A 25841-nucleotide genomic window follows, 5' to 3' on the forward strand; every position below is an offset into this window, starting at 1 on the left:
TTCATAGTTTGCCAAAGCCTAATGGTCTCAAATGCCCATTTCATTGATAAAACTGTGGGAACTTGCACAGCCCAACAACATTCTTCAGCAAAACACATCCAGTGAGCTTTTCCACTGAGTCCTACAGGAATTCAAGCTCATTAAAAAACATATTTATATTTAGATGAGAGAATTCTAAGTTTATCGTTAAAAATAGACTGGGATCCTCACTCAGACCGTCATGCAAAGCTATCTGGTGCATACTTGGATATCAGAAAACACAAACAGAAACAACTGAAACACAACTGTGGAAAGGAAGATGTGGGAACTCGTGCCTTCTGATCAATGCATCAGTATGACTTTGCAGAAGCTTTTTATTGTTTAAAATACACTCCACTCCCACATCTCACAACTTGACATCATACCCTACTTACACACTTTGCTTAATTATACATTCTACCTACTTATCTTATATTACTTATACATATCACTCTACTTACACATTTCCTTACTTACACTTTTTACAACTTCTACATAACACAGTACTTATGTATTTTACCCACTTATACACGTTACTTTACTTACACATCTTACAACCTTTACATGATACTCTACTTATACATTTTATCACTTATCCATAACACAGTAGGTATACATTTTGCAACTCCTGTGTATGAGCTCCCACATTGCTGGATTGGTTTCTCTATTCCGTCCATGAGCTCCACACACACTTTTCTGATAATATGATTGGTTTTAATCTAGTGCAGCACAGTCCTTTTTTACCTATTCCTTGCTGTCTTGGTATTTAGTTTTTCAGCTTCTTCTTTCTCAATTCTTTCCCAATTTAGCACAGTTTACCTTTCAGTCCTCGATGAATTCCTGAGGGCTCTAACAGGTGGGGCTCCTGATCCAGGCAAGCAGCACTGAGATGATGATGGCAACAAAACCCATCCAGTGCTCAGCAGCCAAGTTAGTCCAGGAAATCCAAACAACAAGCCAGCAAAGGACAGGGAGCAGATAGAAACCTATCCCTCTTCTCCCCTCAAACCTTCGGACTGGAGCTTAAAAACCCTCCTGGGGCTGATGAGCTGCAGCTGAAGGTGGAAAGGCCAGGTGAAGCTCGTGAGGGTAATTCCAGCCTGGTCCCACTCTGAGGGCTCTAAGAATAGCTAAAGATGGTTTGGCTGGGGCACACTATCAAGTTTCAAATACCTTACAACAGAGAGACAGATGTAGGTGATTATCAAACACTTGGAGCCTTCTTGACCACACTTACTCTTCTAAAACAAACAAAACCAGCACTTCATGTTCTCTTATTGAATCTACAGAAATTGTTCTTCATACTTTAAAGATTTATTTAGGGGTTTGGTGGATTTGTACAATGACTGATAAACATAATCATAAATTAAAAAAGAAAACAGGATTTAAAAAAAAAATATTGGGAGCATTTCTTTGTATTTTCCTTGGTGTTTTTTTATTCCCGAGATAAACGAAGCAACGTGAATGTTCACAAGGCAATACAGAGAACTGGACAACTTCAGCATTCCATTTGGGATGCGTCCTCTCAATATTATCCACTAAATACAGTGGGATTACACTGGGGATTGATACATTTAATGACTATTCTGGGTTTCAGAATTCTACTAGAACAACCCAAGTGCAGCAGTCTCTTGCATGTGGCTCTTTGTGGAGAACAGACACCAATTTCTAACCCTGGAGTGCGTTCACAGCCCTGCCAGTGGGAATTCCTCACACCAGCAGGGTTATCCGACATGCTCCCGTTGCTGGAGTCTGGGGGAAGCACAACCCAGATTTTTGGGGATGCAGGACAGATCAGAGTTCATGGCCCCCTGAAACCATCCCCAGCCTGCACACAACGAAGCTCAGCCTTAGTTTAAGATATTACAGCACCTCAGAGAAATGCAGGGACAACAGCAGCGAGATATTTTGGTCCCTTCCAGGGGTAGAAGATGTAAACCACCTTAGGCTATGCAAATATTATGAGCAGAGCAGGGAATTGAGTGCAACCTTTCTATACACAGCTCGTCTATCAAGCAGCCCTTAAACCTGGCTGGGTTTGTTACTCAGAGAGCTCTGCTTTGATCCTCGCTCCCAAAAACCACGATCGAGCCTGGAGTGAGAATTTCCAGGTGCTGCTTCCTCAGTAAGTGCACGAGTCTGGAGTGCCAGGGTGCTGAGCATGAGGTGCCCTGGTTTATCTCAGAGATGTGCCCAGTCCCTGCCAAGGCCAGGCAGGAATTCCTGAGCTAACCCAGAGGCACCCTGACACCCCCAAGGTCCTGCACTGCCTGGGGATGGAGCACCTGGAACAGCTTTCATTAAATCCAGGAGCCCTTTGTGTCATCAGCAGCACAGACAATGCCAGGAAGTCTCCCATTAAGTGCCTTTTAAAGTATTAATATTAATAAAATATTAATAAGCTCACAGATGCAGGAGTTGCAGGTACATTATTTTTAGACTTTTTTGTTGGGTAGAACTGGGATACATTAATGTGACCAAATCTATTGCTATGGAAAGATTTCCACATTTATTTTCCCCCTGTAGCAACTCTGCTGTGTGGCAGAGACCCTCCATAGTGCCACAATGGCAAACTCAGGTTTGGGTAACAAATCTCACCACACACCCCATATCTTAAAAACCTAAAGCACAACAATAAAGAACATTTTTTTCTTCTAGCAGCAACCACAGAAGCCTGAAAAGCTGTATTAAAAAGTGTACTTGCTGATTATAATGACTTGCTTTTTAGAATGGGGACAGCCTGCTGAATGGAAGTATTTGTTAACTAGTTTTAAATCCAGAATTCCAGCCAACAAACATCAGATCAGGGAGCCACAGAATCACCTGCAGCACCACATTTGCTGCCTGAGCAGGTACCATTAAAGAAGATATCCACTATAATGAAATCCATTCAACACAGGCAGTGACTGGGAGAACATTTTGGCGCCCTCAGGGACTTTATTTCCCAGCTCAGATGATTAAAACTTTCCAGTGCCACAAAAGGGAGGAACTCCATTAAGCTGCCCACATCCAACCCTTCCTACTCAAATTCAGTAGCAGCTTTTCTCTGATAAATGGAACAGGGCACAGATTTGTTCAGCAGCCATTGAGCAGACCTCAGAAAGGAAAAAGAATGAGGCAAAATAATCTCAGATTCCTGTGCCAGGAGACCACCCAGGGAATAATCACACAGGAATAAAGCCAGTCTGGACAACAAATAGACACGAAAGAACTCGAAAAAATGTTTCCAGATTTAATAAGTGACTGATTTGTTGTTGCATGGAAAGGAAATTTTCTCCTATTTAATCATGTCCAGCAGAGCCCAAAGGCCCATGGCTGGCATGAATTTGCCTTTGCACTTCTGAACAATTCCCTTTGCTGCTGACACCATCCTTGGTCCCACTGTGATCCTCCTGAGGAATAGCTTTACAGGAGGAATGTTCTTGAGAGATGCTATAATTTTATGATTATTGATCTCAAACCAGTTACTGTCTGACCACAGATGTAAAAAATCCCACCTGAACTCTTCCAGGGAATAAATATATCCCTCCCCAGTCATTCAGGGATGTGTCACTATGCAGCAATTCATTTTCCAAGCAGAAAAAAACCCAAAACTATAAAAGCACAACAAAATACATAATTCTTGCACCCAGCCTGGCAAGCTGGAGCAGGAAGGATTTATTAGGAACTCTTATCCTCTCCTCACCTGCAGGTCGCTTGTCAGAGCTTAGGAGGAGAGCTGGAAAGCACCAATTCCTTCTGGATTTCATGGCTGCTACAAACACTGCCAGGAGAACCCACATTTTCACACCACCCTCTCCTGCCACATGCAAATCTCTCAGGTTGATGCCACAACCTTGCCTTCAGTCTCCATTTCACAGAGCTCTATAGTTGCTTTTCAACATGATGGCATTTTAACAGAACAAATCAAGCTGTGGATGCACATCATCACAACAGGACCAAATTCATGTACTGCCAAAACTTTCTGAGTAAATGATACCCAGTAACCCATCCTATGAGCAATCTTTTTATTCTGGCCTGTTTACTGAAGTTAAAAAACCCCCAAATCTCATGGCAGAAGGAAAAAAATACAGGCTTGGAGTAAAAGAACTTGCTTGGAAATGAGAAACAGATGTGCAGCCCTGGTGTTATATTCTTTTTAACAGCATTCTGCACAAAGAAGTCTCAATTGCTGGGTACAAAGACATTCAGAAAGAGAATCTGGCTCCAGGATTGCTTTATAGCAGAAAAGTTAATATCTGGGTAAGCAAAAACACAAAAAACAAGCTCCTAACCCAAAGAAACTGGCTACTGATGCAAAATTGGCTCTTGTTTTAGTTCTGTCACATCAATTTAAAACTTTTTAACCAGTATTTTACATTTGGTTTGGCTTTTTTTTTTTTCTTTTCAAAGTCATTTGCATCTGTGGAGCTTGAAACGGTGCTGTTTACTTCCCAGGAAAAATAAAATAAGGACTGAATGCTACCAGATGGATTATTTACACTAAATAAGATTTCTACCCCCAAAACAAGAGGGTGCTGCACTTTACACTCTGCTTGGATTTAAACATTTCCCTCCCACAAATGGGGCAGATACTTCACTAAACATTTCAGAGTCCCAAAAAATCCCAATATTCAAGGTTCTGTTTACATCCAGGCCCATCAAATTTCTATTTTTGCACACTGTTCACTCCCTGGTTATCACAGGCCATACAGAAAGGAGAGAAAACTACTGTTCACTCGCTGAAAAGAGACATTTGGAAAATAAGACAGACATGAAAAAGTCTTGCCAGTTCCACTCTTCAAAATTCAAGGTATCTGCTGTTAAAACAGCAAATTTAATGAAAGACAACAGTGCTGTGAAGAATCCTGAATGAGAAGAGAATAAGCTGAGCCACTGGGACCTTGGGCACTGCTGATATTCAAAATTTGACCACACAGCCATAATTCTGATTTCCTTAAAAAACCCCTCATTCCCAGACTCTTGCCTTTTCACAAAGCTCTCAATTTTTATTGCCATTTGATCCTAAGAAGTCATAAAGCAAAGCCAAATAAGCTGATGCTGTAATACAGCTGTGAAAAAGAAGGCAGTAAAATTGCACTTTTCTGAGGATCATGGAATGATTTTTCAGGGCCTCTGTTCACGGGGTTGGAGCAGGCAAGTCTGACAATATTGCATGAAAAAAAGATAATACTCCAGGAATTGCCCCAAATGTGTGTGTGAATGGTCACACACACTTGTGCACTCACACATGATTAAGTTTTGAGAACAAAGTTGTGCAGAAAGCTGTGCTCCAGGTGTGCACCCGTCAAGGCCATGCTGGAAATACTGGAAACTTAGAAACCACAAGGCAAAAATGGCATAATTTTGGGCTCATGTCCAAATCATTAAATCACCCTATGCATATACACAAGTCTCTCCTTTCCTTCCCATAATCAGTACTAAAAATGAAAGCAAATCAGTATAAAACCTTAATTAATCCAAGTACAATGTGCTGGAAAATCATTTAAGGAAGAGATTGCTGTTTTAATTTAGAGTAGGAAAGGGGTGATACAAATGAGCTTTTCCTGTTGCTACTTCCTACCCTGACTTTGAATTGCAATGGATGGAAAATGGAGAATTAACTTACTGAAGAATCAGCTCTGAAGGATTTTTTTAGCTTGGGATTTTTCAGTTTCTTTTGAATGGTGAAAAGGAGGAAAGTAGAGATCTTAGAAATTTAAGAAATAACAGTCTAAGCATGGTCTTGTCAACATTTAGTTCTTGGGAGCTGCACACACTCTTTTCTGGAATGATCTCGATGTGCTTCATCAAGTAACCATTTTTTCTGATATGAACTGACAGATAAAACTGCAGGATTTTCATTTTAGCCACTCTTCCCTTTCTCAAACACTTCACACAAATTATTTCAAATGTAACAGCATCCCCAGATTCCAGCCAGCCTAAGGAAGTTTCACTGCACGGCACACAAGCTGAAGGCATTCCCTGCCTGAAAACAGGAGTACAGAGAAGCGAGAGGAAAGAAAGGGCTGAAGAGAGAGCACAAGAAAATCAACATCTCCGTTTTAGAGACTGAGAAAGAGGAACAAAAGGGCTTTCTGGTAGCCAGCACCATTAGATCATGTGCCCTGACCTCCCTGAACACGTGGGTACATCCTTCAGCCCCCTCCCAGCCACCCCCTGCTCGCTCCACGTTTTCCACTGGATGGATATTTACAACTCCATTGATCCCCACTCTGCTTCCTGTCCAAAAGTGATGCTGATGAGCTCATCAGCAGTTGCAGCATGCTTGGCTCCAGCTCGTTCTGGCATCAGTCACCCTCTGTTGTACAGGGAGGCAGAAAGCCCTGCTCCCTCCCAGCCCCAGCCCAGGGGAAGGACAATTCGGGGCAGGATCCTGTGTTATCCGTGCACAGGGACAGGCACCTAACCCTCAATTTTGCCTTGAGGGAACAGTCCAGGAGCAGCCCCCATTGTCTGCAGAGAACCCCTAACCCTGGCAGGGAAGCACGGGCACTTCCCCAACACCCAAGGGAATGTTCTCCTCCCAGCAAAGCAACTGCCTGATGCTGAAAGATGCTTTGGCTGCCTGCACAAATGGGTGCCCCAGAGGCCCCAGCTCTGCAGGGCTGGTTGGAGCCAGCCAGAAGCTGGGAATGACTGGGTACTGCCCAGGAAAAGTCATTTATTCCATCCAGCCCTCCCCTGCCAGCAGCACTTCAACAACGAGGCTGATCTGTCCCACACTGAGCACCCAAAGCTGTCGCTGCCTCAGGCAGAAACTGCAGCTGCTCAGTGCTTCCCAAACCCACAGCTCCAGCTTCAAAATCCATGTTTTGCAGACCATTCCAGAGCACAGGGTTTTATGATCTGGATGTGCTGCAATACCTATGCACACAGCACTGGAGGAGCATCAGTGTTTTCTTCAAAACCACATTTACTGCATTTCATCAGTTTCTGCTATTTTACCATCTTTTACAATTCAATTCCCTCCACTCTTCCTATTTCAAACGAAACAAACAATTCTGCAAGCACAGATATAGCAGCACTTTAAAAACGTGGACAAATTGAATAAAAGTCAAACTTTAAGTTAAACTCTTCAAAAATATTTGCAAACAAAGATCAGTTTTCCAAAAAGCAAGGCTGATGATCAGTTAAGTTTAAAAAAAATAGGCATCGGGGTAGACAGACACCTGTCAAAGACTGCAATGAGGGTGCAGAAAAACATATGAGAAACAACAACAATAATAATTAAAATAGAGAAGCATATTGTGTCTCCATGAATATGCACTGATTCCTTGGAATAACTGAACAATAAACTTGGGAACAGAAAGCACTAGGCTGCAAATATGCAAAAATCTCATGGAAGTGAAAAAGAATGACTACAAACTTCTCATACCCAGCCAAACAAAAAACTGAGGTTTTGAGTTCCAGATGGAATCCTACAGAATGAGGGCTGGAATTGTTCCTACACTCAGCAGCGGTGGGATGAACACCATCATCATCATCATCATCATCATCATCATCCCAGCAAACCCACATTGAATATTCCCAAGTTTGAATCCAGCTTAGTGTTCTCCAAGTTTGTTTTTGCAGTTCTTGTAGGCAGATACTTCAAGGCAAAGTTTTTTAGTTCAGTTTTGTTTTAACTGACAGAAAAGGAATTGTGTAACAGCTTCACAGAGAGACAACAGGAGAGCACATGGTTGCCATTAATATAAATAATTAAAAATTATATTCTAGGCACAGGTAGATAATTGAACATGTCAATACTAGAAAACTGCAGTGATGCTGTCTTTTTCCTCATTGATAATCCTTTACTTTGTACTAACTGTAGTTAGAATTTAATTGAATTGGAAGAAGAAATATTGGGGAAAAAAACCCAAACAAACCCCCCTTTTAGATACACAAAATTTCATTTAAATGTAACAGAAATACAACCTGTCCGAAATATGACTCCACTGTTTTAAACAATGGCAGGTTTCTTCTTTCCCTTAAACCCCACTATTTTTAAAGTTAAATGCAACAACGGGAAAATTCATTTCTATGCCACCTTAAGAGTAAGAGAAGTCCTAGGTTTAACTCAGAATGCTGCAAATATGCCCAGGTGTATTAATGATGCATTCTTCAAGTCTCCATGAAATCTAGCCAGTACTAAGACAGAGGCTGCACTGTGCAGACTTGTCAAATGTTCACATATGTAAATTAGGGAAATAAGGAAAGTTCTAAATGGACTCAGTTTCACTGACTTCACGTTACAGCACAGCTACAGACAGAACTCTTAAAACATCCTCTTAATTTTTGAAATGTTCATTCCTGAAGGACAAACATTTCTCCCCATTTCCTTCATCCTTTCTGCAAGCTCTGCAGGAGGATTTTCTTTTTTTTTAGCACAGGAAAGACCATGGCTTTTCCCCCCCCCCATGACTTCTACATCCACACAATGCTTGAAATGAGAAATGTATAATATAAAAAGATTCAAAGGAGTGTCCCTGACAGATCATCCATTGCTACTGGGAGAAAGCAAATAGGAATGTCTTAGTGCAGTTAGGACAAATCCGAAGGGCCTGGAATCGAAATAAAAAATTATCTCAACTGAAAAACATCAGTAAGTGACAGAACCTTGCAGGTTGCTGTCATAAGTGATCAGAATGATTTCACATAAAAATGCACGCACAGCAGTCAGCAGAGGAGAACAATGAGAGCATTGTTGAGGCTACACGATGATGGATTTCAAAACTGAAACACTCATAAATAACTTACGCAACCCAAGCACTCAGTAAATGTCACAGCAGAAGTGTTTAATGTATTCCTGGGATGGCAGAAAGGGAAAACATCTGCAAGGGCAAGGGAACATCCTGACTGAAAACAGAAATTGTAACGTAATGCCAACAGTACCATCCCTGATCCCAGCGTCTGCCCCTTCGTCACACGCAATGAACTGAGAAACATTGGACATTCACTCCGTGGTTAAAAAGCCACTTCAGCAGCTCAAGTTCCCAGCACACTGAGCAGAAAGTAGGTAAAGAACTTGGAAATTAGCAGAGATGCTCATGCTGGTTTTTATCAATTTCATAGTGGGGATAATGACAGGTGAGAATGACTGCTGTAGGGGAAGGAGAGAAATCTCTTTGAGGAGAACAAATCAGCTTTCCAGCACATGGATGCTAAATCCTGACTCTGGAGGGAATGTGAGCTATGTGTAAAAACAGAGGAGGCATCTCTATACCCAGGCTGGTTGGTGGCAATTATCTTTTGTAACATTGAACTCTGGAGCTGTGGAGCCTCCTCGTTCATACCACGATGCACAGGAAATAAAGCGGAGCAATAAAAGGAAATTTTCACTGCCCTCATTAAAATACAAACACTGGCAGTTTTGCATTAAAATCCATCCATATTTTAACACTCATGATCCAAGGATTGAACCAGTTTTCTGCAAGGATCAGATCTACCCACTTTTCCAAGGAATTGCAATGCTTCTCACCATAATGTAATGAGAAAACAGCCTCATTTTGCTCTCCACAGGGTAAACAGGTTAGTTAGCACAGCCAGTAATAAGCTAAACATTTTCCCCTGTAAGTAAAGCAGTTGTTACAAATAAATATCCATACTAAAGAACTCTGGAGTCTCCCTTGTCAATGCCAGAACAAGTCTGGCACCAGAGGAGCTCTCCCTGCTCTCTGTGCCCTGAGCTCTTACAGGGATATTTGACATTCCAGCACAGCTTCTGCACAACCAGAATAAGACAGAGGGGGAATCATAAAGGAAAATTTGGCCCAGAATAAAAATAGATTGGTTTCCTGCTGCGACCACCCCAAAATTCCTGAACAATTGCCTGCGGGAAGCTTCTCTGGCACACGGCCTGGGCAGGACAATTCTGGGTAAAGAAAAGTTGGCTGCTTGCAAGCCTGGCCTCTCCAGCTTCAACAGCAGAGAAATGAAGGAATGACTGAGTCAAAATGAAAAGGACTCAAATCTCCAAACATGCAGATCATTAGCAGCTTCTCCTGAGTCCTCCAGCTGGACTGGATGGCTTCAGGATGTACTGGAATTCTTCTAAAATTCCTAATTCATTAGTTTTATGCTTTAAGAGTTACAGAGTGACAAGAGCTCAAGAAGGAGAACGCTGACAAAAGGAAAACACAATGAATACAACGCCAGCAAATTCAATTCTATCAGCAGAGCCACTTGTGTGCTGGAAGTCTGAATCTACAGCAAATCTGACATAGAGCAGGATGAAATGATGCTAAATTACGTTATTAAAAACCAAACAAACCCTCACACAACAAACCAACAGACAGAGTACAATTAAATTGTAATTGGATTTATCATTTCAAAGTATCAGCATCAGATTTCCACATAATGCAGGGTGACATATTCTTATGCTAATAAATAGAAAGTTAGCAAAGTAAACAGAGGCTGTGTTTCTACTGTAAGGAAATCTGTGAGCCAATGAAGCAACCTTTTCAGCACACAAGTAATTCAATACCCAAACCACATGAAAAGTGATCTCTCTGGGAATAGCACAGCTGCTAAAATCCAAGTCAGTTTTTATTAAATCATCGAGTCTGTTTATGTAAAACGGGGCTCTCTTAAAATGACCTCCAAGAGGAAATGATTTGCTAATGAAAAATTGATACTTGCATTGAATTTATCTGCGTGGATGTACATTTTTATTGTTTTTACATATCAGTGTTTCCTGAAGTGGAGATAAGAAGAAGAAAAGAGAAAAAGAAAAAGAAAGAAAACCTTATTCTAACACTTTAAATAACCCACCATCAAGGTTTTAGCTACTGCTGAGCTTTCAGCTCTTCGAGAGGGCAGATAAAACTGCTGCTATTTTTAGAAACATCCAAGTTTAGTGCTTCAGCTTTTGAAGAGCAAATGCACATTAAGAATCCTTCAAAACTTGTCAAATGTACCCAGACAGCCCAGAGGAAAAAAAGGAATACTGCAGGAGAAGATACTGTGTGAGATCTCCAGAAGATGCCAGTGCCCCATTATTTTTTGATGGCTGTTTGAAAGGAGGACGAGCGCAGTGGAAGGAACAGAAAGAACTTCTGGCAGTCAGTCTCGAGGTACAGGAGAGTGAACTAAATTAATGGCACTCCCAAGCAGTTCAAACCATGAGTCAAACCCTCTGCATCTCCCTACTGAGATATCCCAGGGAAAACTTCTGGAAGTTGCACTCCACGGCCAGAAAAAACTTGCCAGAGGGAACTTTTCAAGGCCACAGGAGAGGGAAACAATGCAAGAGCTGCCCCAGAGAGCCAAGAAACAGCTGGGAACTCTGAGGTGACTCAGGACTGGCAGCACCAGCAGCAAAATGAACAATCTGGTCAATAAAGAACCGGTAAGAAGCAATGTTTTCCCCCTCAATTGTTCATTATTTGTCTGTTTTGTATCACAAATCATAAATTTAGACAATTTTGCCTATTTGTAAAGACATTAAGCCCCAGAAATAAAGAGATATTTATTCAGCAGGCATCAGAAAGGATTTCTTAAACAATACCAATCTCATTCCTTTCTCCAAAGCTGAAAGATATGGACAGTATTTCTGTGATAAACTTTTCAGAAATGTCTTGGTAAATCTCTGCTTGGATTCTTCAGCTGAGGACAGCATTTGTGTGAAGATAAACAGTGCAGCATGCTGAGAGGTGATGCCAAAGGAATTTGGAAAACACGTAAAAAAGAAGGGTATGAAGGCAAAAGAACGTTAGCTGAAGTGAGAACAGATCCCAAGCCCTAAGGAAGTCAGAGAAAATGTCAAAAAGCACCCCAGAACTGACCTAGAAATATAAAAATAATAGAAAGCACAGACAAACTCAGCCTTACCTTGGCTGAACAGGCTGTGCACTTATCAAATGCTAGGCTGACTGGAAGAACATTATCAAATCTGGATAAAAATCCTCGGATCTAGAAGATGAAAGAAAAAAATTACATTGCTATTTTAAACATTTCCAAAACTCAACATGAACTGGACACATACATTCAACAAAAGGAATATCTATAATGTTCTAACAGTCACCCCCAGTAAAACCTGCAGTAAATTTCTACAAAGCACAACATTACTGCTTTTCTATACACAAATAATGGCACAACTACCTAAATGCAGCACTATTTCACCACAAATAGAGGCACAGCACCATCTGCAGTTAGCCTTCTCTGAGTGCAAAGGGCCATGAGAAACAAAAAGCCATAGTGTGACCACTTAAACACATTTTTTCCCTGTCTCTATAACCCAGAATCTGAAAATTTAGCTGTTGTGCATTCCTCAGTTATGATGTTAATATGATATTATTGATAGGTGATTTTAGAATTCCAGACCACTATTTCTGCTAAGAGAGGGAGCACTGGGAGCACTTTGCAGCAGGGTTTGATCATTTCAATTATGAACTCTTTGTACTGACCATCCTTTTTATTCTGTTTATTACAATGAAGAGATGCCACCAGGAATAGAACTTAAGTAACTCTGCTATACAAATAACAATAATACCTTAATTTTGAAGTTTTTAAACTGAATTTTTGAAAAACTGTATCATCAACATTGTAACTAGAGTTTGGGTTGAGTAGAAGAAAAAAGTGCTGCAATGTACCAAAATTACAGGACTATTTTGGAGAAATATAATAATTGTGAGTTGGCTTATTTGAATTGTTTTCAAACTCTGAAGAGATTTAAAAAGTGAACTTTAAGATGCTCATACTGTCAGCTCTGATGGAGAACAGAGAAGTCAGAAATTGCATTATTTATGCTCCAAACAAATTCCTCCTTAGCAGGTAGCAGGAATTGTGTGTCCATGAGTAACACAAACACAATGCCAGGAACACACTGCCTGGGCCTGTGTGATGTGTCAATATCATTTATATTTATTTTTTAACAAGCATGGAGAGTCAGTCCTCTGGGGAATGGAATCTGATTTTTGTTAAGGAGACAACATCTGCGATGAGCAGTTCCCAGCTCTTAAACAAAAGCATTTATCACAAATAAGGTACCTGGTGAGGAACAAGTCCAAGAGAAGTGGGTGGTTCATTCATTCTGTCATCACTGCTGCTGGCCACAGCATAACCACTGCCAAAAACCCAACAGGGAAAATTAGAGCAAGACAACACACTCAGAATTTCCAGTCAGCTTCCAGGAATTTTGCTACAGCTTGGAATGTAGTAAGGAATCCATGTGGAAAGTCTGTTTCACAGGAAGCAAGATTCAGCATGATAAATATATATAAATCAGTCTGAGACTCATCTTCGACTCCTAAGTCACTTTTTCTCTCACGGGTTTTAAAGAGAGAAAACAAGCCTCACTTCCAAGGTGCAGAATTTCAGAGTAATTTCTGTATCACACACGCTGAACTTTAAATAAGCTTTGCTCATCTGGAAGCCCTTCATGTGCCACACGTTACAACAGCTCCTCATCTCACCCAAACACCGTTCAGCAAAGGAAAGCCAAGATCCACTAACAGCAACATTTTCTTCTTTTGAGATATTCTCAATACTTTTCTATGGTTAAATTCAGAGAGAGAAGAAAAACTCAAGACTTGATGAATCAGTTCCCTCAAGCACTGCACACTACATTATTTTACAGACAATGTTACAGAACTGTCCTGCTTGAGGTGTAATTCCTTCTCCTCTCTAAAGACTGTATTGAATCTGTCTTATTTCTCAGAGAACACCTCAGAACAGCAGCAATGGCTCACCCTTCTGGATGTTGGAGGACAGAAACCATTAACTCCACTGCCAGGGCTCCAGCCACCATGGCCAATCCAGGCCGACTGACCGTGCACTGCTGGTCCAGTGTCCGATCCCTGGTGGACTACAAACACAGACAGTTCTGAAGGGAAGAAAAAATAACTCCAAAGTAACCAGCTGCCCTGTACAAAACACCTCTAGTGCTGTGCAATTCATATCTGCCATCTTCCAAATAAAAATGAGCTATTTCTTCACCCCTGTGTATGTCAACATAAAGCAGATCCCTCCCTGAAACACCATTAAAATCAAATAAAAATCCAAGTCACAACAAAAGAGAGATATAATCACCATCTGCATAAGGTTCTACTCACATCCCCTGGTGCCACAACATCATTGCAGAAGTAGCAGCCCAGTTTATAGCCAGGGATATTTGAGAAGAGTGAGGATCCCAGAAGATCAGAAGAAGCAGAGGCATTGCTGAAACGTGAATCACCAGATTCTTGCTGTTTTGGTTTCTTTAGGCCGTGTCTCATAACAACAAAAGTGTCAAATCCCAAGGCAGCATTGATGACCAACTGTGAACAATAAAGAGAGAACAACAGATATTAAGTGAGCCAAAAAGGGAGGGGGAAAAACAAAAAAAAGCCTCGAGGCTTTTCGCTATAAATGCCAAAAACCCACACACTGTAGATGGATGAACAACCCATTAACTGCATATTTACCACCTTAGCCATAAACAGAGTGTCTGCAAGGTGCAGAATTCCAGTTGTCAAGCACTTAGAAAAAAACAAAAGCAAAATAAAAGTCTGTTTCAGAAAGTCACAACCCCTTGCTTTTTTCTGTGCCTTTCAGGCAAATCTGATCGAAATGAAAGACTCCCTCTAGTTGTTACACTGACAAAAAAGTAACAACTTCAAGCACTGAAATGCCATCTGTTATCCAAAACAATTTCTACTCAGTAAGGAAAGCAATTAATGATTACTTATGGGCTTCATCTGCATCTGCTTAGTCACATGGGGAGCAGGAGCAGCTGTGCTACACAATTACTACACAATTACTCTGTCCTCATTTTCCCCTTGCTCTCCACTTTGTGGCAAGTGCACAGAGTAATCTGAAGCACAATATCAATACAATAATGGCTGCAGCCATTAAAATATAAAGGAAGATGCACTGCTTCATCTGCAGATACTTTAGATAGAAATTCTGGTGCAGCAGTTTCTCGTTTTCCATTCTTACAGCCAGGAATTGTTTAAAAGAACAACTCTGAGGGAAGCTCTCTCAAGAATTAGTCATCTTCATTAGCAAGCTTGTGAGTCTCATCATCATTCTCAGTATTCCCAATAATTTCTGCATATTCTCTTTCAGCCTTGTAGCAGTTTATTTTTCCTCAGTCCTGAAGTGGAACCCTGCTGCTGAATCTGCACAGGGCTACAGCAATTAAAAGACTGCATCTTCTCACTGCCTCTACCTGTAAAACCTGAATGTGGTGCTCCACTTCCAAAATATGAGTAACAGCTGGTACTAGCAGAAATTAATAATATTGCTAAACAATTCCCACTGCAATCAACTGTTTCTCTCTTCTCAGTTTACTGGCTGGTAACTATTTCATTCTAGCTGATTGACCCTTAATTAAAAAAATCATCGGGTTTTGATAAAGACACAATGGAAAAGTATCTTCTGGCATGAATTAACAAAAAGAAAAAACAAGTAATTTTTTACAAATTCCAGTGCTCAGCAGGCACAGAGATTTAATATGTGACATGAGGATTTAACATGTGAGGGGTTTGTTTGTCTGAGATGCTTGTTTGGGGGGAAGGAATGGCAAAGATCATCAAGGCAACTCGATGATGAAGTGGGGAGACCGATTCTTACTGCTACCTGTAGGACCTGGCTTTGTGCATCTCACACAAACCATCACTCAGCATGTTCTTTATTTTCTTTTTGGACTTTGGGAAGCAAACTGTGCAGTGCTTGAGATCTGCAGGTGCCACACAAAACCACATTTGAGCAGAGCTCTCACTGAGTGATTACCAACATAAGATACTGAGCATTTGTTTGGACATCTTGAGATTTCCCTGCTGTGCTTTTCCAGTGACAGAGAATTCCATCTCCTCCTATCAAAGTGATGTTATCAAATCAACCAGCTGTGATGCAGACACACTGCACCACTGAGCAACAGAGAAATGTCTCCAAAAATGTCAAAATTTATCCTCAAAATGATTTGAATGCTGCAAGAAAAATGTAGAGGGGCATTGCTGGCTAAGCAAACATGAGAGGGAAGTTTTGGAGATCATAAAACCACTCTATCCTGATTGAACCAGACAGGATTCATATAAAATATGCAAATAAAACTGCATATATTGCTAAAAATTACCAACCATCATACACAGGAAGAGTAGGCTGGCACTGGCACTTCCCAGGTCAATATCCAGCTTTGCAAACTTACTCTTTTTGACATTTCTGTGCTGTTTTTAAACAGCTGAAAGGTTGCTGGAAGAGCACAGGTGCAAGCTGCAGAAAGGACAGGACAATTAAGGAGGAGCTGGTGAAGTTATCAAGTTCCACACCCTTACACCTGAAGTTATAATTCAGCGAAGCCCTCGCTAAAGGAACACGCTGCTCGCTCCACTGGCAAAGGAAAGTTCATAACGAAATAAAAGCCCATTGTTCAGGGCCAGAAATGTATTTAAAATAAGGGAAGAATGAAAGGAAAGGAAATAAATGGAAAAATACAGCACCTTCCTCTTGCTGGCTGCAATGACAGCAGGCAGACACCCACTCCCCCCAACAGGAAAACAACATCGTGGGCATCAATGAGCTCCTCAAGCTTCGCCACGTCCTTCTGAGCCTGGGCCATTGTCACCTCAGAAAAGTTCACTGGGTGGCCTGGCATGGGGATGCTCATGTTATAACCTTCTGAGCTCTGGAGGGAGGCAGGCAGAAAATCATGCACTCAAACGGTAACCTTGTGACTGAATTGGTATAAAATTCAACACCAATCACAGTACAAACTCAATTCCTCTTTGTCAGAATGGCAGCTCTGCCCTTTCCCTCTCTCTGTGTGGCAGGGCTGGGCACTAAAGCACTGTGCTGAAGTTTCTGAGTCTGTATTTACGCAGAACAGACTCAGAAAGTTTTGCCAGGCTTCGCAAATCACTACAAGAACACAGTGGAACTGCTCCTAATCCCAGGGGTTACAAACATCACCACAAAGCCAAGCAGCCACATTTACATATGATTATGATCTGTTAAACTTATCTAAAACCTGTGTCCTGGAGTCTCTTTCCAGCCCCTTCCCAGAGGATTTTAACAGGCTGCAGTCTGCATTTCTGCTGCTGAACATTGACTCAGTCACAGTCAGACACGTGTGCAGTATCACACACTCTGCTCCTTAGTTTCAGTTCCCGAGGAGAATAACAACAGCCTCAGATGATTCCCCTGTAATTCCCCCAGCCATGTGTGAACTTTAGACAGCAGAAAAGCACTTCTGAGACTTGTCACTGCAGAGCTGGAGGCTGGCACTGTGCAGATGCTGGAGGAGTTTGTTCCTGTGGCAGAAACATTTCCTTCTTCCAGCCCCTTATTTGGGCAAGACATACTGAGAGCAAATATTGAGCCAAATAAGCATATACACAATGCAGATACAATGCAAACAATTAATTCACGCCTTTGGAAATGTGTGAGCACAATCTGCCAGCCATCTGCTGGAAGGGAAGGATGGATCCCTCATTTATGTTACAGAGGCACAAGCCTTGCCAAAGCCTCCCTGCTTGTCACTGCACTCTAAGCAGCTAACAAACTAAAAGCCAAAATGTAAAAGCTGGATGAACCAAGCATAAAATTCCATGGGAAGAGAGGGAAGGAAGGTTGGTGGAATGTGCTTTTACATGGACCAGTTACCAGCACAACTCATAAATCCAGGTGACTCAACTAACCAGAAGGGTGACTATAATTCTGAATATGATAAATATCCCTGAGGATAAAAAGAACCAGGCCCATTTAGCAGCCTGGAGAAATGAGCACGGGTAATACCTGCATTAACAATTCCAAAGGATACACCTTTACTCCCCTCTGTACCATCACCACAGACATCAGGAAATTACTGGAGCAGGCTTTACTTTCAGTGTCATTATCTCCTCCAAAAGGTTGTGGCAGGAACACAAAACTTTAATCCATGCTGGACCTGAGTCATGTGTCCATAGATAACTCATCAAGCCTGTGCTGCACAGGTGCTGATTGATTAGATAAGCACAGCTGACACTGCTGGTGACTCAGGAGGGCAATTTTTGTTCAATAAATTACAATAAATAAGTTGGATGTTAGCTGCACAAAAACATGGTCAATGAGGCTTGTAAAATACTAAAATCCTACTGGAATTCAGAAGAAAAGCTCAATCCAGGGACTGTAGCTGTAGGAATACAGACAAGTCTGGCAGCTTCAACAATTTTATTTGAATGACCATCCCCAAAAAAAAGACAGCAGTCACCAGCCAGAGTGGCTGAGGTGCACCTTGGCAGCCAAACACTGGCAAAAAAAGCTCAAAGGGCACACTGGTATTATTTTAAGGAGGAGTAAATGTCCATATATTTCCCCAAAGGAAGGTCTTGCTCATTCCACAGAATTCCAAAATCTCAGGAATCTAAGAAAAGTTTTAAAATGCCTCCAAATTATCCAAGACAAAATACTTAGTTGCCATCTCATAAAATATAAGGATGACATTAAAAAGAGGGGACTATATGTTGTTCCCTTGGCTGGAGGTTAAATACTAAGCTATTATCTTCTAATGTAGAAAATCAATTTTGCAATAGGATTGCAAATTTGGGGTCTAAAAGATAACAGGAAACCTGAATAATACATTTATTACTTCCCTCAAGGCCTCCTCCCACAGTAGACAATTAGTATGTCTGACCTGGCATTACTCAAAGTTCCTTAGACAGGAAAAAATTTTCCTTCACTATCAATAAGCTACCAGATGATTTAGATGATCCTTAATTATATTTCATTACTCCAAATATTTGCCTCAATAAAGTTACCAGGTACAGAGATTTGAAGTGAAAGATTTCAGTAACCAATGTAACACCTGCGTCGTGTTTTTCCCCACTAATGTTTAATTACCAGAATTTGGAATAGCAATTTAAAATCACTTTTTTTTTATTTCCCCAGTGATAGTAACATAGAAATAATGATCTTACCACTCCTGGGAAGATTTTCTGCAGCCTGTCTGCTGCTGCCAGAGCCTTGGGCTTGCCCCCACTCAGGCAGTCCTCGAACTCGTAGAGCGGCTGCCGCACGGGGTTCGAGTAAGAGATCTTTGCATTGTCCACAAAAGTGATTTTCCTCACCCCCCAGCCCTAGAGGAGAAGATAATTTAATAATGAGAAGTGAGTTTTGTCCACTTTTTCAAGCTACAAAAGCTTTTGCAATTATTCAAAGCAGAAATCAGGGAACAGAAAATTTGTTTGGTCCAAATATAGCATTTAACAGAAATCCCTCAAACCCTGCTGAATTCAGTGGAATATGGTGAACATCCCTGAAAGGAATTATCAGCACACTTACTTCAAGGGCTTCACTGTGAATTTGGTCTTTACAGCTTGTTAATTTGTTCCAGAATTTCTTTTTTAATATAACTTCAAAATAAAGTACCACTCTAACAAGGTTCCCTTACTATCTCATATTCACAGAACTTCAGTTATTTCCAACAGCTACAGCTCCTACCTCTTCCCTGCAATTCATAACACCAACTAGTGTGCATTATATGTACTTTGATGCAGAGAATGCAATTTTTCTCTGATGTGTCACGGCAGCTGGACAAAAAAAGGGAAGAAATATAGAATTTATGAGAAACAGGAGATTGATTGTAAGATTAAGGACTTACCATCAAGGTCCTTGCAACGCTACAGCCCAGTGTCCCAGCTCCCAGCAGCAGACACTTGGCAGACACAATCTTTTCCAAATCCAGAGTAGGCACCAGCCTCCAGCACATCAACTTCAAATTCAGATCCACGGATGATTCTGCTAACCTGTGCCATGCAATAAACAACAACAACTTCTGAACCCTCCTGTGCTTCTGCAACAAAGCAATTACTGGCAGTCCAGCTGAAGGAGTTAATTTTTATATTTTTTTTAAAGGAGAGAAAGAATTCAGCAGTTTAACCCACAGGCAATATGAAAAACAAACATACAAGGGCTTCTGAAAAAGTAACAATCCAAAACTAAAATTTTAGTAACAAAATTAATGCAAGCATGAAAATAAAAATGGTGTCTCAGCCAAGATTCCTGTTAAGCTGAGTGCCAAGACAGGTAATTTGTCCATAAATTTTTGTTTCTTTTTTAAACTAACTGGTCTCCTGTACCCAGTTACACCTGCCCTTAACATGAAAAGTTCCACTTGTGCCCTAAAGCACGTGGGCAGTTCTTTGTGGAAGCTTGAGAAAGAAAATGAGGAAGGAAATCTGTGTTCAAGCAAGGGGCAGATTTTTGTATTCATCAGAACACAGGGTGTTAAAACTCCCATCAAGCCAGGCCACCACAGCTCTCAGATTCCTGCAAGTTTCATTCCCTTACACATGATAAACAAAACTTTTTCAGCATCCAGTAAATTATTTGTCCAACAGGGGTTGAAATAGCAGTTGTCAGGGCTGGCCTTTTACCAACACCTCTGTGGGAAGCACTTATATCATTTATACAAGTAAAGAAGGTCAAGTTACCTAAAGAATTAAGAACCCTGAGGTAAACTTTATTGAATGTCTAGGAAGACATTGAGAATTTCCACAAATGCTTGACAAAAATGGCTTTGCTTGATGGGCAAAATGTGAACCTGAACCATGAGACCAACAAGTTTTTCCAAGGCAAGGACACAGATGCAGTCACTCTGTAACCCCACTCTTTTCAATCCATGGCCCAAACATTATGTGCAGAATGATAACAATTACTAAGGTCACATTTCCATTAAGGTCGCATTTCCTGAGCCCTTTCCTGTCACAATCTGACAAACCCCAAAGGCTGAACTTTCCCCCCTGCTGATTTTCATTACCAACCTGCAGGTTACAGAATTCAATGAAATGACCACAGGCCTGTAACACTCTGACCTACGTTTCACTCAGTTTTAAATGAAATGCATTCAGAGTTTGAAGCTGGAGTCCAAAATTGCCAAGATTTCTGCTGCAGGCAGTGCACTGCTCTGTAAAGGTCCTCACCTCCAAAAGGAATGTCCAAACAACAGGCAGAGTATGTGTTACTGTCTGTTCTTACCTATTTCACATTTCAGCTTGGTATGGATTAAACCCAAGTAATGAAAAGTATGGGAATTTAAAAGGTAAGGAGCAAACCTTTTTGGATCCATGCATTCACTGAGATTCACCATCCTTGGCCCCATGCCTCCCTTTTGGTTTTTCTCCCATCCCACAGCTTTTGGACAATCTGTTTGAAATATTTGAAACAAAAAACAAACAAACAAACAAACAAACAAAAAAAAAACCCAAAAAAAACCAAAAAAACAAAACAAAAAAAAAAAAGCAAGAAAAAAGGAAAGAAAGAATGAAAACCTTAATATCACAGGACAGAAGAAAGAAATTTTATTGGATTTAACCCTGTAGGAAAAACCCCCTTATTTTAAACCTGCCAGTAAATAACCTGTATTTGAACAACCTACTATAACCTGCTACACAAATGGTGCTGTTTACATCAGCTGAAAGCTCCTGGAGAATTTCCTTGCTCCCAGGTGTCCCCTGTGCTGCTTTTGCCTGTTCAGCTTCACACCCAGCACAGAGATGGCATCATTCCCCATCAGATCTTTAATGTCAAGCTCAGCAAATTCTTAATTCAGAATTCAGTAAATTTTGCCAAGTTCAGTCATCATTTCACGTTCCCTAGACCCCATCTGTAGATTCAGTGGAGAATTATATATCTTAATTATATGTAATTAAACAATCTGCAACAATGACATGTGAAGCATTCAGAACTTTTTGCATGAGGTAGAGAAATTTTGTGATACTGTCCTGTACCCAAACATTAATTCCGAGATTATGTTCTAACATTTCAAGTCCATTGCTTTAAAATACACCTGGATGTGTCACTATGGGATTGAAGGAACAGTTCCACTGGGGCAGGTTTTTAACCTTTTTAGAAATTATCCAGAAATGTTGCATCACATAAATTCACTATCACCTTTTTCCTACCTGAGGGACTGTATGCAAATTTAACAAGAAAAAATGAGACTGATTGCTGTTTTATTGTATTTTATATGACACCAGCAGGACTTGTTTTTAAATTAGAAGCACAATTACAGGAGGAAAAAATTAAGAGAGAATATTCCCTCTTCTTTCTTTCTTGAAGAAGGAACAATCATTTCCTTTAAAGACATTTAACAGAAATTCAAACAACTTAAAATCCATTTGAAATAACTCAGCATAAGCAAAGATCTTGTAGTAGTAATTCATTTTTCCATGTCTGCAGTGATTAAGGAGGGAGATAAAAAAAGGGAAATAATGTTTTTAATGGCTTACCTGGGCCCAGGGGTCTCTCTGGCAGTTTGATTTCAAAGATGATGCTGTGTGTGATGTCTCTCACCCCTTGCATGGTCCTGTCTCTGAAGCAGAGCACTTCAATCCTCTGGAGAACATTGCCCCTGCCATAAAAAAAAAAAAAAAAAGATAAATAGAGACAGACATGCAACTTCTTTAACAGAAAAGGGATTTCTTTTAAACACCATTTCACATGGGTTAGTCCTTTGCAGGTTCTGAATGAGGCTTTTTGTCTTGGTACTGAACACTGTTGTCTGTACCAGGCACAGAAAGAGAAACAATTCCTTGAGTATAAGAAAATGACTGGTTTGGTGTGAAACAGCTCCTAAGCAATGCCCCTGCCAGCCTGTCCTTGCATTTATCCAGCAGTGGACAAACTGCAGGTTTAGAGGAACAAAAGGCAGAAAAGCACCACAGCACACATCAGCTGGACTTTGCTGTGGCACCAACATCCTCTGAGCTCTCAATAAATATAATTTTACTCCCTATGATTCAAAGCCCCCAAAAATGAGAAGTTTAGTGCCTAAACCCCTCTGAATGCCAGGACTCTCTGGGCCTTTACAGCTCCTTGTACAGCCCAACCAGCTCACCCAACCCAGCACTTCCCCTTCCTGAGGGCTCTGGAATAAAATGTAACACTCAAAACTATGCAAGTGCAACTTAATTACAGTTTTGTTACATCAGCCCCAATTTCTTTGTTACTTTTAATATTTTTTTTCCAAAAACCAGAGTGTAAAACTGTGTCCTGTCTTCCCATCCTCTACCCCACGAAAAAATTCTAGATGGTACCAGGAGAAAACCGAAGAAAATCTGATTTTTAAAATGTAACTCTGCTATTACCTGACACTAATTAATTATATAAGTTCACAGAATATTTTAAACAAGATTTGAAACATCTGGAGGGTATTGGCAGGGGGTGAAGCAGGCATTTCCAGGTACATGCATCCATGTGAGGATTAGGATTAATAGGAATTTGTGACTGACAGAAGTGAAAAAACAGAATAATGCACAAAATGAGAATCGCTCAAAGTGGGTAATGCCAAGGCAAAAAGCAAAATCTTAGGAGTATGATATGAGTGAAATGCCATGAGGAGAAAAATATCTCATTTGACACCAACCAGTAAACCATTTTTGTGGGAAAGAATTAAACAGATACCATTTCTGGGCTGCCAGGATCAGGAAATTTCTCAGTGGCCATCCTGGGTACTGGGATAAATTACATGGATCATAAACTCCAACTGTCACCTGCAAATAAAATTGTTCCACATGAGAAGCCATCCATCCACTGTTCAGTTCACAGCAAATGTTATCTGGCATTTTTAAATTAAAATTCGGGACAGGGAAGGCCTACACACACATTGTGCATATTTATAAATATTTATATGGTCACACCAGATTTTACTGTTCTTGCCACAGCCCTGAGATTTATTCAGTTTGGCTTCTTTAGGGACACTGGTTGTTCACTGCAGTAAATGCACCCTCATTACCTTAAAAACACAATTATGAGGGAAGCCCATCAGCTGAAGCCTTTCTCCCAAACCAAAACTCTGTATTGATTTTGAGATGATCAAGAAGTGAAAGGGTACAGGCCAGTATTAAAATGCCCTAGGGTACATCACCGTGTCCCGCAGCCATAGGGAGGAGGAGGAGAGAAGATCCAGCAGGCAGGAATTGTGCAGCAAGATTGATTGATTTAATTATTTTACAAACTCTTTATAGACTTTTTTCTTCACAGTCTAATTGGACAAAGGATCAGCCACCCCTTGGGGGTGATTGGCTAAAATCCTAAAACATCCATTGTCAAAATATTTTTCTACTGTACTATAAACAAAACTTTTCAAGGTTGCAGGTGGCTTGGTTGTTTACAGAACTCTGCTGCCTCTTCTGTGAGAGAGAAAAGTCTCTCACAGGCTTAGAAAATAGCAAGAAAATCCTTGCTAGCAGCATTTTTGTATCCACAGCCCAGCAAGCCAAGAAAGCAAAGGGAAAACAGCATAAAAATCACTTTACAGCCAACCTCAAGACACGACTGCTGTGCCCAGCTCAGTATTAGAGCTTCAAACCATTTGCAAATTAAACCTGTAATTAAATAAAGTTGTATAAAATTCTCATTACCTTTCCTCCTTGGTCTTGAAAGAAGCCATCCCACTTTTTTAGCAGGGATATCACGACAGAATTGTCATGGTACTTGATTAAGAAATAAGGCAGGGCTGTCACCCCCTCCTGCTGGCAGAGGTCATCGTATGCTTTCTGCAGGGCTTGAATCTGAAAGTGGAAAGAAGCTGAACCAACAGTTGGAACAATTCTGCAGTGTAATATGAAAGAAACTAAAAACTGTTTAACTTTTCTCCTAAAAAAAAAAAATTAACTTCTTTTTCTTGTCCAATCATGCATTTTATCAATAATTTTGTAATTTTAATGAGCAGGTTCACTCAGGGGCTGCTCCTTCATAAAGGTTTCTTTTAAATGAGCTTCAAAACCATACCTATATATTCACCCATTTTAATTTTTATGTATAGCTTAATACATATCAAAAATAAAGATATAATATATAGCTTAACATAACCACCTCTTCGAGAATTGTTTGCCATATCTGCATTTAACTGAGACAATTTAAACAATCATGGAACAAAAGGTAAACAAAAAACCCACATGGAAACGAAAAAAAGTGAAGATTTCGTAAGAAATTAAGAGTCTCAAGTTAATTCAGTGTGTGGTAACACAAAATATTGAGTTTTACAGCTCACAAAAGTTGTTAGCATTACAGACTTCACAATATTTAGTGTTTTGGATACCTGATTTAGTGAGAACCTATCCCCAAGACACACAGGTTTCTCAGTTATATGAATTCCATCAGGGAAGCAGAGGGCAGGGTAGCAAAACCAGTAATAGAAATGATACTTTTTTAAATCCTAGGAAAAAAAAAAGTTGTAAAATTAGAAAATAAAGAGATATATCAAAGTAAATGATATAATGCTGATTAGAATTAATGGTTTATGATCCTAACCATAGGAACCACAGGAATCTTTACCTCACAATGATTTTAGAAGATCATAAAAATACTAAAAGACTTCCCTTCTCTGTATATGTCTTGATTTAAGATTTAAACAGACAGTGTGTGTACAATCCTTCAGTTTTCGTTAGCTGGAACATTTAGTAAAACTTTCAATTTGTTAAACATGAAACAGCTGCTCTGCTTTTACTGATACTTGTAAGGCCATCAGGCAATCTTATACATGGGTAGAAAATAACACCAAAATATATTAATACAGCATTTCTCCTAAAAAGAAAGCACTTCTTCACCATTCCACTACAAAGCTCGAAGCAGGAGACACAAATTCTCTCTACTCACTGCAAATGTCAGCAGCAGGAACCTGTTCAAGAGCATTGGGTTCTCCAGAGCAGCTCCAGATTTGATTGATTCCCAGATCTGCCAGGGATTGTGGGGACAAGAAGGAAGAGAAAGGGCAGAGAAACACCAAGAGAACATCAGAACAGCTGCAAAAATCTTTAATTCTTCTAGCTACCTTTAGAGCATGGAAAAAAACATTCACTGCCATCTTTTCTAACTGAATTTATCCAGACTACTGCCTGCATTAAAAGAATTGTAAAGGTCAGACACAGGGAATCACGAGG

The 25841-nt window shown here is 40.4% G+C and overlaps 1 protein-coding gene across 1 annotated transcript in view; it reads right to left on the reverse strand.

Moving 5' to 3' along the window:
• Positions 1–25841, reverse strand: part of ATG7 (autophagy related 7) — a 54133-nt gene that overhangs the window by 25989 nt on the left and 2303 nt on the right. Inside the window, 14 exon segments of the mRNA XM_017737293.1 lie at positions 11833–11913; positions 12991–13066; positions 13692–13807; positions 14055–14258; positions 16422–16468; positions 16471–16606; positions 18876–19034; positions 19559–19703; positions 21012–21102; positions 22188–22309; positions 23362–23450; positions 24321–24470; positions 25001–25117; positions 25558–25635. Of these exon segments, the coding sequence (XP_017592782.1) occupies positions 11833–11913; positions 12991–13066; positions 13692–13807; positions 14055–14258; positions 16422–16468; positions 16471–16606; positions 18876–19034; positions 19559–19703; positions 21012–21102; positions 22188–22309; positions 23362–23450; positions 24321–24470; positions 25001–25117; positions 25558–25635 (1611 nt within the window).

The sequence above is a fragment of the Corvus brachyrhynchos genome, unplaced genomic scaffold (genome assembly GCF_000691975.1).
Source record: "Corvus brachyrhynchos isolate BGI_N302 unplaced genomic scaffold, ASM69197v1 scaffold266, whole genome shotgun sequence".
In the NCBI taxonomy this organism is placed as follows: Eukaryota; Metazoa; Chordata; class Aves; order Passeriformes; family Corvidae; genus Corvus; species Corvus brachyrhynchos.